Here is a 15,271-nt window from a genome sequence, read left to right as displayed (position 1 = left end):
CTTATATATGAGCTGTGATACAAACTTGGGTCGCGAAATATTACGAAATGGGTCGCAAAAAGTATTTTTTTTTAATAAAAAAAATATTTTATTTAAATATTATTTGGTTTTCATCACCTTCAGGATTTTTTTGTGATATGCATACAGTAGAGCAGTGTTTCCCAAACTTATGACTTTTGTGTACCCTTTCTAAATTTTTCTTAACGCTGCGTACCACTAATAAAAAATGAATGTATTTTTTTAAAGATATGTTTATTTTTCTTTTTTGGTACCAAGTTTTGTTAATAAGGTTATTTGCACCAGTGAGAAGGATGATACTGTTTTCGCTGTGATAAAAAAAATTGCACTTAAGTTTAAAATCCCAACTGGCTGTTGTCACCACTAATTATTAACTGCTAACTCTGCAAAAAATAGCCAATAGAAAAGTACGTAATCGTAAATTTTCATGCCTAGCTTTGTTTTTAAATATTTTTTTTTGAAGTTTTCGTTTGTTGCAAGATATTTCGCATAAGAGCGCCTACCCTCGCTTAACTGTTCCCGTACCCCTGGGGGTACGCGTACCACACTTTGGGAAATACTGCAGTAAGGCAATGAAAAATGCAGACTAAAAATCTATTTTTGCTAGAAAAAAAAAAAAAAAAAAAAAAGGCAGCGGCCTCTGTTTAGGGTATGCAACATGACTTTGCATTTTGTTTTGCTGCAAAAAATTAAACTTGTACGAAATACAATGCGAGCAGGCTTGCTGTTGCTCGCTGAAATGCAACTGCTGAGCTGAAATTTGAAATGCTGAAAGAAACACTTTTGTTTGTTAACTTAGCCGGGGTTTTTTTTTCTTTCGAAATTGCAATTTGTTCCAAAGTCATTGGAATTTTTCTCGTAGAAAAATCAATTTTCCTCTTACGAGATCTTTATTTTTACCAAAAGTAATTATGATCGTGTCAGAAGTAACAAAAAAAGGACAGAAATTATTCATAATTTCACGCATAAAGTTTAACGTTCATAAGGAATTTTTAAGAAAAAAGAAACTTGACATAACATAGATTATGTCCATATTTGAACTGTTATAAGTTTCGCTATTGAGTAAAATTGCTTCTCATTTACTTTTCTTATTAAGGCATGTATGTATTCTGTATTCCTTAGATTCATTTTTTTTTAGATATTGATAAGTATTTTTCCTATCCTGGTAATCGATTTTTTTTTACGATTAACGAAATTGACAAACTTTCTATAAATGTAACAACAATAATTTTATATTTTGCTGTCAAAGTGTTTTTAATTTTATGGAAAATATAGATTTTGAGGGAAAAAAACGTAGCTGAATGAGAGGCAGAGTTTGGTGAGCGAAGTGTGCTCCGAAAAGTGTCCTCCTGGTTCTCCGAAAAGATAAAAAAATCGTAATATTTTATTTTATTTTTATTGTTCTTTATTTTTATCACCTCCAGTATTTTTCGTTATAAACACTTGTAAAGCATTAAAAAAACTTATTAATCTTATTAAAATTACTTATTAATCTTATTATTTTGAATCAAACAATTTCTTTTCCCCCCTTTTTGCATATAAACTTTTCACCTGATGTTTTGCTAATCTTCTGTCTTGTTTTCATTTTGAAAACATAAACTTTTATTGCATTTTACTCGTAAATTTACTTAATAGAAAATACTAATTGTAAGATTGATTTTCAAAATGCGTTTTTTATATTTTATTTTATATTATTTTATTTTATTTTATATCATTATATATTATTTTATTTTATATTATTTTATTTTATATTATTTTATTTTATATTATTTTATTTTATATTATTTTATTTTATATTATTTTATTTTATATCATTATATATTATTTTATTTTATATTATTTTATTTTATATTATTTTATTTCATATTATATCATTATATATTATTTTATTTTATATTATTTTATTGTTCATGTTTTTTTCAAGAAATATGACAAAGAACCCTTTTTCTAATAACCTAGTAAGGAAATATGTGATAAGAGAAGAATTGAGATAATGCGTGATAAGGGATGTGTGATTAAGGGAATGTGTGAACAGCTGAGTGGTCAATAAGATGAGTACCAAACATGCTTAGGTCCCTACACACTGGGGGTGGGTTTAGTGTTCGCTAAACACTCAACCGGAAGATCTGCTCCAGCATCCCACAACCCAAGTGGCTGTCGCGCCACTCAGTTCAGTTTAGTGATCAAGAAATTTAAAATAAGAAAAAAAGAAGTTAATTTGCCAAACTTCCATCAAAAAGTCCTCCACGAAGGCAAAATTTCTCCCAATACATGATCCAGGAGTTCCCTTGTGTTCTGGATTGGGTTCAAAATCACAAGGCTACGGAGTTGAGCATTAGTAGTCGTAAACCCAAAAATTGAGTCGGCTGTTCAACGACGGTTATAAAATAAAATAAAAACATATCTTGCAGGAGTATCTAAACATCGTAACCTCGCACAATTTCATGTCCTTTTTTAAACAGTTTGTCGAATGTTATTACTATAGTTAAGCCTCACAGAAAATTCCATATTGTTTCAAGAAAAAAAACCACTTGCTACACAAAAGTTTAAAAAAAAACAATAAACAAGCTCATAAATATTTAAGTTTAGCCTGTCATTTGCTTTTAAACTTTGTGATTTTGATTCTTTCTGGTTTTGAAACTTTGTGGTTCTGGTCAAAGATTGTGAGTGGATGAGTACCCAGTCGTTGCAATTAACCGTACAATCTACTTGACAAAATGAGTCCACTAATCTCTGTACCATCCCGTTATTTAGTCAAAAGGGTTATAAATCAGATTAGAACAATTGTTAAGAGAGCTCCTAGAAACTGTCCTCAGATGAGTAAAAAGTTTCTTTAAATATATAAAAGTTTGGCTTTCGCTAGCAATTACGTAATGTTATAATGAAATGACTGTTAAAAATAACAAAATAAAGCTCAAGTATTATAACATAATCAAACACACATGAGTTCTTTTTTAAAAAGAATCGCTTCTCCGAAATTCTATACACATCTATCAAGATCTACAACAGCATAACAGCGTAATGTGTTGGTATGTTTGCAATACTGAAAACTATAAATGCATTTTTTAATTAAAAGTTATTAAAATTCCACCTAAAAGTAGCTACGATTTCATTTTGTCAAATAATAACAAAGAATTAATTAGCTAAAAGAAAGTGAAGGAAATGTACTAAAACATAAATTTCATGCATGAAACATGCATCTAGATTACAAAATTTAAATGAATTACTTTTCCTGAAAGGTTGAATGAAATACTCATGAAGTTTCCATTTTCGCTCTCTTCAATAAATCTCTTACTTTAATGAATTTCCCTCTTAAGTCTAAATTCTAAAGTCTTAAAATAGATTAAAATTGATAATTAATCTGCATTCATGCTTTAGAAATCACTCAATTTGTTGATTTTTTAAGCGTGTATCTGGCAGATATAAAACGTAAAAACATGATGTAAAAACTTAATAAAGATGCTGGATACTTTTTTAAAAAACTAAACAGGATAGTAACTTTTTTGTAAGAATGTACCTTTTAACTTACGAAAAATTCAAAAATACATGCGTTGTTAATTACTTTTATGATTCGGGTTTAAATGTTTTAGTTATTGTAATTAAGAAAATTAGTTTCGGTTAAAAATAATACAAGGATCAAACTCTTTTTTCATTTCTCTTAGAATAACTTTGGATCAAAATTTTCCAGAAAAACATAATATATTTATTTTTAAATTTAAAAACTATTTGAATGAAAATGTAGGTTTCATTTAAAGTAATTAATTCAATAATTGAGCCCATTTATCAGAAACAAGAATTGATTGAAGAAAATTATCTGTTTTATCTCATGAAATAATTTTTAAATTTCAGTACAAAATATAGTACAAAATTAAGTGCGAAAATTCAAGTTGAAACTAAACTTGTGATTTGCGTGAAAATAAATGTCAAATTTATAATAAAACGTAGTCAGTTAAAATCTATTTTTTATTTTGTGTAAAATATCAAAACAATTGTGAGAAGAATTTAAATCAAGGATTAATCTACACCTAGTATAAAGTACCAAACGTCTAGGGCAAAATGTTCGAATCAAATTGTAACGTACGCCTAACATGAAGTGTCAAATTTATAGTGCAAAATATTCCTATTAAAATTTAATACATTTCTTGTGTAAAGTATTAAACTAACAATGCAAAGAATTAATATTAAATTTAAACATACGCCTAACGTAAATTATCAAATTTTCAATGCAAAGTAAATTATAATACTTGCCTATTGCATAAAGTATCAAAATTATAGTGCAAAATAATGAAACTAATTTATAATGAACATTTAGTATAAATTTTATAGGGCAGAGTAATCAAATTAAGTTATAATATACGTCTAGGAAAAAGTATCAAAATTATAGAGCTAAGTATTCAAATAAAATTATAATATACGCCTAGAACTAAGTATCAAATTTATAATGAAAATTTTTCAAATTAAAATTAAATGAGGATTCCTATTTTTCACCTAAGTATCAAATTTACTGCGCAAGGCATATAAATTAATAAAATATTATGTACGTATGGTGCAAAATATGAAATTTATGCAGAAAAAAATTTTTAAACGCTTTATATATATTATGACGCAAAGGTTATAAACGTATAACCCAGGCTTAAAGTATCAAATTTACAGTGCAAAGTATTTAAATTAAATTTCAAATTAGACATAATGTAAAATATTAAATTTATTGTACATATTATCGCACAAAAAGTTTTGATATATTCCTAGCACAAAATAACTTTATTTTGCATAGTTACAAATACTAAGTTATTGTTCCGAAGTTTCAAATACTAAGATTAGTTGAATAAAGTACAATTATTTGTTTTCTTATAAAATCTTTACTAGGACAAACAAGCTTGAACAATTTTATTCCGGCCTAACATATTAATTTAATATGAAAAAAAGGCTTTTAAAAAGAAAACGGAGAATAGGGCTAGTGTATACACTCTTAAATTATGTGGACAATTTTCTTTAGGCTATGTCATTGGTTTTATTAAAGCTACGGTATATCTACCTCATATACAAATATTGACGTTTCTTGATGAAGTAATTATATAGTTATTGCTTAGGTAAATGGAACTCTTAAGCTGCAATTTTTAAAAATTTTTAGAATAAAATGATCCGTCTTATTAAAAATACGCTTAACCCTAATGCTTTAAGGAATTCTAAATCTCTCACTTTACTATACGGCGTAGATATTAACTCAAATTAAAGTACTTAACTGTAAAAGGCCAGCAAGCGACCAGTGAAGACTAATAGCACATAATTTTCCACATTCATTTAAAAAAAGTAATGTAGTATAAACTAAAACGGAAAAATCGGAAATGTTTAAATTTTTCTAAAGAGGGCGATTAAATTTAGAGTAACTCACTTTATACAAACATAAAGAACACAAATATCGATAATAAGCAATTATGTTTTGAAGTTTATCCCATGAAAAGTAAAAAAAGAATAAAACAAGATCGAATTTAGCTGCAAAAGAAAGCATAGTTTATGAACTATTCTAAGCTTTATAAATCCACGGAAGACTTTTCTCATTATTTTATGCAAATTTATACAATAGCGCAACTTTTATCAAGCTAATTTTTTAAAATACTTTTATTCTTTCGCGTTGTAAAGATTTGAGCAGATAATTTTCTGTATTATTTGAATTCTTTACTTAGTGTTAGATCCAATTTATGTCGGATTTAAATAAGATTAAAGAACGGCTCAGGAATTTCGCCAAAGATTTTATTTCTTATAAAGTAAAATATTTTAGACACTATTGAAAGTTTCTAAATATTGATTTAAATGCCATTATGTGAAGATGTTAAAGAAGGTTTGAATTGTTTTTAAATGGGAAAGAGAAAAACTCACTTTAAAAAATTTTAACCGAAATGTAATACATAATAGTTTATAAAACGCTTCCTGTTACACTTTGTACAGTGTGGAAAAAAACAGATTTCCCTGAATAACTTTTGATTTTACGATCGGATTTTATCTTGACGTTCTAGGATTGAACCCTAATAAATCGAGGGGTTGATTTCAAACTTGGTAATTAATTAGAGCAGACGATATTTTAAGCTACAAATTCATACACAAATACTTTTTTAGAATAAAATTTCTTTTTTCGATGCATTTGGATTTATGACGCCAAGATTTGGAAAATATTGTTCCTATAGTTTGGTTAGGAGAGCAATCCAAAGTTTGGACCCCTTTATGTTAATTTTACTCTTCGTGCATTTCTTTATATCTCGAAAACTTTTTAATCCAATTGAAAAATTTTCTAAACAATTAAGTTAGTTTATATAAATTCAATGCAAAAGATTAACTTTTTTAAAATATTTATTATTTTATTTAATAACAATAAAAAATGAATTTGAATTCTAAGGTATACAAAATTTTTTACATCATTTTAGAGAATGTAATTTTACAAGGCAAAATACAAAATTTTAAAGAAATCGGTCAAATAGTTTCTGAGAAATAAAGTTTAAAAAATTATATTTTTACATTATGAAATTAAGTATCAATGACGAAATGCATAGAGATTTGGTCTTAAAATGCTCAGTTCACTTCATTTCGTAACATTTAACTTTTTCTTTCTAATCAACTTATTATTTATATTTATTCTGCTATAGTGCACCCGTTGTGTTTTTTATAGTTACACGACTCTCCCTAGACAATTATCTCTTACCTACAATTATAAAATTATTTAATTTTTTAAACCAAATAAAAAGTTTTTTTTTTCAAGTTTTTTAGAATTTTTAAAAAAAATTATTCTGCTTATGGTATTTAGTTTAAAATCAATATTTTTATTGCCTTTTGTATAAATTATTTTATTGCGATGGGAAATGAATATTTATTTCTCTTTCTTAGCACTTATTTATTCTATTTTCAACTTCGTATTTATAACTAACGAAATATGGAATTTTAATGAAAATTAAAAAAAGAAAGAATTGCACAATCATACTGATAAATCAATAGTATCTTTTTTTAGAAAAAGAAATATAGTTTTAGAAGTTTCTGAAATAAAAAAAAATCATTTTTCAAAATAAATCACAAGTAATATTTTCGAAGGTTTTAAACGTTTGTAAAAATTAAAAGTTTTCTTTTTTGCAATTTCTTTTTTTTGCGATTTTGTTTGAAAAAGCTTATTTAGAAATCAAAATTTATACAAAGTTAACTGTCATAGAAAACGATAAAATAAAATGACCAATTTAAAAAGGAAAATATAGTTTATATTTTTGAATTAAAAGAAAATTGAATGCAAAAATAGTTCGCATTTTCTGAAGCATTCTTTTTGCAAGACTATTGGTTTATTGGAATTTCAAAAAGTGACATTTTAATGTCTTCTCAACATTTTTAACGACTGTTCAAATTCTTTTTATTCTTTAATATTTAAATGCGCTTTTCGAATTTGTTGGCAACATATTTAACAAGCAATAAAATTTCGTTGCTGAAATTATTGCTTTGTCGATAAATAGATATTTTCTGCCATAACATTTATGACACTACTAGGTTACAAATGGTAGATGTTGGTAGAGCGGTTGATGGAATGGTAGATAAAATTGTAAATTTGTTAAAATAATAAATAAAATAGATAAAATATTTTAATAATTTTGCTGCAGTTGAATTATTGCTTTAAATACACTTAAGGTTTTAGAAGCTTTTAATAAATTCTATAACAAAGATAAACTTTCATTAAATTGAGTAAATAAGGTTTACCTTTTAATAAATATTAATGTTACACTCAATTGATTTAAAGCAAATAATTGAATTTTGATTTTGTTGTTAAATTTAGTTTAACAAGAGCCTAAATTAGCTATATTGCTCCAAATTCAACGTAAAAAGTACCTTCTCTTATTATGTACTCAAAGTACAAAGAAGTTCGTAGGTGAAAAAAAAATTTTTCACCCAGAAATTTTTTTTTTTAATCCGTAAATATGAGATATTGTATTTCGAACTTTCATCTTACAGCATTAAATTATGGAATAAATAGGCAAATGGCAGATGTTTTTTTAAAGATAAAATTTTATATTTAGTAAAAAAATAAATAATATATTTTAAAATTTTTTGTTATATTTGTATTTTTGTTTTGTTTGGATGACTTAGTTAATTAATATTTTTTATAGCAGTGTGCATTTCGTCGTTAAAATGAAGATAAAATTTATAGATGTTGAACTATGTAAAGAAATTCTGAAAAAGTTTTGAAATATTTCCTTTACAAAATATAAAGATTTTTTCCTTTCAATAAACTTTGGATCTATACTTTTTACACTGAAAAAAAAGTACGGTTAAAACTACCATAATGTGGTAAAATGTATCGCGTTTCTAGCTCTATAAAAACAACAAATAGATCAGTAATTTTTACCGAAGAGCTTTGATAATAATTTTGGTAAAATTGAAAATAAAATATAGTTTTTAATGAATGACAAAATTTTATAAATGAGGCAAAATTAGATAATTTTGTCATGATGCGTAAAAGCGGGGCATAAAAATACATTTATTTGGTCAAATTAACTGTTCATTTTTTTTATTTTTTACTAAATGTGTGTAAGAACTATAATTTTGAAAACCAAATTTTTCGGAAAACAGTTACCATATCAAAGGGAAAATTTTCAAATGAATGATTTGAAATGCCGTATATTTTAATTTTATTAACCAGGAGTATGGTTTTTTTTGCCAGAAATATCATTACTCTACAGTTTTCTAATTTAGCACCAATTTTTTTTCACTCTATGTAGAATTGAGAAATTATTTAAATGAGAAATAGACACTATCGAATGTTACGTTGCATTCCAAAAGAGCTGGAGCAGTCTATGCCAAGCCAAACTACAGTATTTTGTATTAAAAATAAGAACACTTCAAAATGTTTAAAGCTAAAATAATTTGGAAAAAAAAGGATAGAAATATTGGCTGAATATTTTGCGATTGAGAGCGTTTTTAAAGAAGGCAACCGGACTACCAACTACCTGAAAACTACAGAAACTACTAACTTTCTGTTTTTAATTTTTATTGTTGCTTTCTACGTTGTTTTCAGCTTTACTTACTGATCAAATAAATTACAACTTTATTTTGAAATTTTGCAAGAAACTTAATTAGCTTTTAAAATTAAATCATTACAAAAGTGGAACAGTATTTGAAATAAAAATCATTTAATAAAAAATGCTAGGTGGGTTTGTTTTGTATTTATTACTTATAAAAGTATTCGTATAAAATTATTAATACTTTTCTGACATACTATGATTAAGTACTTCATTGGCTATGTAGAATAGCCTTTGATTAAGTTCTTCATTGGCTATGAAGAGTGGCCTTTGATTAAGTACTTCATTGGCTATGTAGAATGGCCTTTGATTAAGTACTTCACTGGCTGTGTAGAATGGCCTTTGATTAAGTACTTCATTGACTATGTAGAATGGCCTTTGATTACGTACTTCATTGGCTATGTAGAATGGCCTTTGATTAAGTACTTCATTGGCTATGTAGAATGGACTTTGATTAAGTGCTTCATTGGCTATGTAGAATGGCCTTTGATTAAGTACTTCATTGGCTATGTAGAGTGGCCTTTGATTAAGTACTTCATTGGCTATGTAGAATGGCCTTTGATTAAGTACTTCACTGGCTATGTAGAATGGCCTTTGATTAAGTACTTCATTGACTACGTAGAATGGCCTTTGATTACGTACTTCATTGGCTATGTAGAATGGCCTTTGATTAAGTACTTCATTGGCCAAGCTAGAATTGAGAGGAAATTATTATGAGACAAAAACAAGATATAGCTATTAATGCACCAAAGTGAAAGTAAAGCAATATTGATATAATGAAGTACAATCAACTATAGTTTATTGAAAAAGACGTAAAAATATTACAATTAAAAAAATTTCGAATCAGATGACGGTAAAGTGAATCGGCATTCAGGGTACCGGAACATTTTACGGAGCTAAAATCTGACATACCGTAATTCTTACAGTAATTATTACAGTAAATTCACTGTATCACTATAATTAATTAAATAATACTGTGAAAAGTACGGTGTGATATATAACGGTAAAAAATAGATTTTATGGTATAATTGATTTCAAGACTGATGGGCCAAAAGTACCGGTACTTCTTACCGTAAATTGATGCGGAATTTATACGGAAAAGTATGAGAATAAATAGGGAGTAAAGACTACAAGAACACTTTATAATAAGAAATAAAATTATGGAATAAAAATTATGGAATCAAATTATGGAAAGGTATGAAATATATTTATCAGTTGAATTAGTTTGTATAGAATAAGTCACATTTTTATTACATAATATCAGTTATTAGTACTAGACAGTGTCATATTTCTATTTATATTTTCGTACCTATTGAGGTAGATACCTAAGTTCGCCACAAATTCGTGAGACGAAGCCTAGCTTCAAACCTTATTAAATGAGAAAACTAACATAGTTTATGAAATAATAAAATTCAGGTATTTTTCCCCTGTATAAATTAAACATGAGAAAGTATTCTACTAATTAAATGTAATTCCACTCAATAAATTGCTCTTTTTTTTACACTACCATTTAGTAGAAACTATAATTATGAGAATTAATTTTGTATTTCTCTTTTAGGTAAGACTGGAAAAAAGGGGTCAAAAACAACTAATGTATGATTCAGTGACATGAACAGATGAAAAAATGACGTCACTCAATAACATCAACCCTGATACCAACTACAGAAAAATGGATCCGGAAGTTCTCATAGAACTTCCCGATCCAAAAATAATCAATGACAGTTGTACTATAATTATGAATGGACATCACAACTATGCCATGAATGAAGAAAAGGAAACAGCAGTTCATGGTGACGAAGAAATCGAACCCTTTTTAAACCACACACCATCCAATCATAAAACGTCGTCCAATATGTATCCGCTCAAAGAATCATTCACCACATCTAGTCTTGAAGAGGAAAGTGATCCAGAATTAGAACCGGAGAGTTCAACTCACTTGCTCCAAGGCAAGGAGCAGACTCAGTTAAGCCCAAAATGTCTGAAAGGTAAAGCCAAATTACCATCCTTTCGTTCGCCAAGCAAGAAACAAACATCTAATGACGCTCATTCTCATATCCAACACAGACCTTTGGGTCCAGTTCAAAGTACTTTGCCAAACTCTGTGTGCCATGTAGCCAAAAAATACTGGCCTTGTACTCCTGTGTTATGGGTACTGCTTTGCATCGTAGTTGTAGTGCTATCATTCTGCTTAGCCATTGGAGTATATCTTGCCACAGTCACAAAGTGTGAACATCCAAGGCAATGGTGGCAAAGAGCTACTATATATGAGGTGTTCCCCGCTTCTTTCCAAGACACAGATTCTGATGGGTTTGGTGATATGAAAGGCTTGGTGCGAAGATTGGACTACATACAAAATTTAAGCGTAGATATTGTTCGACTGAATTCTATTTTCAGTGCTTTGGATTATCCACTTGAGTACGAACATGTGATCGATTTCGCAAATATAGACCCCCATTTAGGACGTTTAGAAGATTTCCAGGAGTTTGTTTCGGAAGTTCATGCTCGAGGTATGCATTTAATTCTGGACATCAATCCAACCATGACGAGTGATCAGCATACTTGGGCAGCTCATTGGCTACTTCATCGGCAAGGTCCATTTGAACATTTTTACTTCAATATAACTGAAGAAGAGGTAAGAAAACATTAATTTGCACGATTCATTTTCTTTTGTTATTAAAAAAATGATGTTTCTATAGGGCTAAGACTCATTAATTATTTGCAAATTTATTACGATTATCGCTCATTGCGCACGAAAAAAAAATTCTGGTAAAATTATCGTACTGTATGATAATGACAGCTTTGGCAAAAAAAAACGTAATTTCAGTAATAAAAACCAAAATATAAGGTATTTCAACTGTTTATTTGGGTAATTTTTCCATTCAAAGGTAACAGTTTACAAGAAATTCTGTTTCTCAAACTTATAAGTCTTATTGTCACATATTTTGTAAAAATATAAAACTGAAAAAAAGTTAATTTAACCGAATTAAAATTTAATGATTTTTAAGATGTTCTGTAAAATATCACGACAAAATAACAAAATGTTACCACAATTACCTTATTTTATCACATATTATGAAATTGTATGATATTGTTAGTTTTACCCAAATCATTACTAAAGCTCTTCGGTAAAAAATAATTGAGTTTTCTTGATGTTCCCAGAGAACCAGAAACACGGTAAATTTTTCATGGTAAAAAAAATATTCTGATAATTTTGACCGTACTTTTTTTTCTCAGTATGTGTACCTTATTTTTTTTTATTCTTATTTCGATTTCACCCAGTAAATCGAATTTCCCTTTTATTACGTTTTTTTCCTGTCTAGTAATATTACAATATTTCTACCATTATCTTTTTTAAAACTAAAACTTCGGAAAAAAAGTCCGAAAAAATTTGAATGAAATTGAAAAAAAATGTTAGTGAAAAAATTGTCAGGGCAAAGTTTTCTTTTAAGAATGCTTTTTCAGATATTTCAATAATTGCTAGATTCCAAACAGCACCCACTTGTTAAATAAAAGAAACATTTGAAAAAAATCTATCTAATCATTAAAAATAATTGTAATAGTAATCATGACAAAAAATGAAAAAAAAAAGGTTGTATCGAATAATAGGTTTTAGATAGGTGTTGTTTATTGCACACGCAATTAACTTCTAAACGTTACTTCTAAAAACTCAGATTCCCTCTTTAAGATGGGGATACTAAATTGGATAGAATCTCTCAGCTCCTTTGTTTATACACGAAATGAAATTATTAGAATCATCGCCGTAATTATCTTGAAATCTAACACCAGTACGCAACTCATCGGCAACAGCCTTAAATGAAACCTACATTGAATGTAATAGAAGATTGCAGGCCTTACGCGCACTTGGTGAAGACATTGACAGTTACGGTCGTGTATTAGCTCCAAAATTACTACGAGCGTTTCCAGACGACATTTGTAAACAGTGGATCATTCATGCCCAAAGAGAAAAATTGGCCGAAGGAAACATTACGAAAATGATGGAGTTCTTATCACAAGAAGTGCAAGGAGCATTAACTACGTCAAAAATAAAAGGTAATGTTATTGAACCGTTTACTCCAACTACTGCCTTTAACGTAAATACTAAGTCCACTTCTGTACACAAGAAAAAGAATTATACCCCATTTTGCCCCTTTTGTGAATCTTCTGGTCATTGGGCTCAGAAATGCGAAACCATAACTGACTATGACACTCGCATACAAAAGTTAAAAGGCTCTAACCGTTGTTTCTTATGTACTAATAGAGGACACAGAATGACAAATTGCCCTCGAAAAGATACTGCTCGCTGTACAAAATGCAAGAAGAAACACCACGTATCCATTTGTTCATCTGCACTAAACACTGCGATCCAAAATAGTGAGGTTCATCACATCAACATACCTAAAACTAGCTTTACCCATTTACAAACTGCACGCGTGTATGTTACTGGACCCACAGGTCTTACGAAGTTAACCCGATGCATTTTGGATGGAGGTAGCCAGACAAGCTTTGTCGATGCAAACCTCATTGACAAACTGAAACTCCCAATTGTAAGCACTGAGCAACTAAATGTACATGTTTTTGAATCTCCCAGTACTTCACGAAACATGCGAAGATGTGTGCAACTTTCACTTTCAAGTTTATGGAACAAAAACTCTGTTTCTATAACAGCTTTCGAAAGTTCTAACAGATATACCTCACACCCTGCTGCCCCTGCGGACGTTGTTCGATTTGCTCGAAGCCGAAAACTAACACTTGCAGACCCTCCAGGAGACGACAACTTACCCATCGAATTGCTCATTGGTGGTGATTATTATTGGCATGTGGTCACTACGGAACCCCCGATTAAAGTTACAGAATCTCTTGCCATAGTACCCTCTATTTTTGGATGGATCCTTAATGGGTCACGAACACACACAACCATCAAACATGATTCATCAGTTCACCATGTTTCTGTTCAAATTTCTGATGATTGTTTGGATGACGAAGTGCGTTGCTTGTGGGAGTTGGATAGTATTGGTATCAAAGATACTCAAATCAGGAACAAAACTGTTCGAGAAAATGAAATTATGAGAGAATTTCACGAAAACTACCAAACTGAGGGAAATCGTAGAGTCGTGTCTCTGCCTAGGAAGCCTACAAAATCAATTTTGTCTACTAACATAGCTACTACCGAAAAACGTTTGAAGTCTCTCCAGAAGCGACTTGCATCTAATGATGCTATGAAGAAAGAATACGATAGTTGTATGCTAAACTACATTGTAGAAGGACACGTTGAAGTTTGTGAGCTAGAACCTTCAAATTCAAACACTGTATTTTACCTACCCCATCATGCTGTCAAAAAAGTGAAACTTAACGAAACCAAATGGAGGATTGTTTTCGATGCATCATCACATGATCCAGGAATGCCTTCACTGAATGATACTTTAGAAATCGGTCCAAATCTTTTACCTGAAACGATTGGTTGTCTACTCAGACTGCGAATGCACAAATTTGCAGTCACAGGTGACGGAAAAAAGGCCTTTTCTACAACTAAGCCTACATGAAAGAGATAGAGATTCCACAAGATTTTTCTGGTACAGACTAGCACAGGACAAAACTAACCCATCTTTCACGGACGAAATAATTACTTACAGATTTACTCGTCTACCTTTCGGACTAGCATGCAGCCCCTTTTTGTTATGTGCTGCAACACGTGAAGTGGCTTCAAAGCACGTGAATGAATTCCCGATTGCTGCTCCCATGATCGATAAACATCTTTACATGGACGATTTTGTTGCTAGTGTTGAAACAGAATCTGAAATCACCACACTGCATAAAGAAGTCAAAGAATTGATGCAATTGATTGAAATTCCAATGGAGAAATGGACTACAAACTCAGCAATGCTTCAGAACCAATTACGAGATCAAGATGAAGGATTCAAAACAACTGTTAAAGTTTTAGGCATAGAGTGGAATACAGAAACTGACACCCTCGGAAATACTTTCAAAACCTCTCTCTGCGCTGTTCAAGACAAACCACTTACAAAGAGATGGCTACTCCACTGTATTGCTAGCTTCTACGATCCTTTAGGACTGTTTTCTCCATTTGTAATTTTTGGAAAAATTCTGTTTCAAGACACATGGATTCTAGGAATTAAATGGGACGAAATACTGCCCTCTAATTTGGCAACTTCATGGAATGCTGCTATTGGAGAACTTGATGACGTTTGCTC

General features: G+C 29.6%; 1 protein-coding gene across 1 annotated transcript in view; it reads left to right on the top strand.

Annotated features, from left to right (window-relative positions):
* Positions 1-15,271, top strand: part of LOC107443399 (maltase A2) — a 64,289-nt gene that overhangs the window by 35,485 nt on the left and 13,533 nt on the right. Inside the window, exon 2 of the mRNA XM_021145840.4 lies at positions 10,621-11,694. Within this exon, the coding sequence (XP_021001499.3) occupies positions 10,687-11,694 (1,008 nt within the window). The 5' untranslated portion in view covers positions 10,621-10,686. The remainder of the gene's footprint in view (positions 1-10,620; positions 11,695-15,271) is intronic.

This window comes from Parasteatoda tepidariorum, chromosome 10 (genome assembly GCF_982258835.1).
Source record: "Parasteatoda tepidariorum strain Cologne lab strain chromosome 10, Ptep-v5.0, whole genome shotgun sequence".
Lineage (NCBI taxonomy): Eukaryota > Metazoa > Arthropoda > Arachnida > Araneae > Theridiidae > Parasteatoda > Parasteatoda tepidariorum.
The sequence above is the reverse complement of the archived record's forward strand: the minus strand, read 5'-3'. Positions and strand labels throughout refer to the sequence as shown.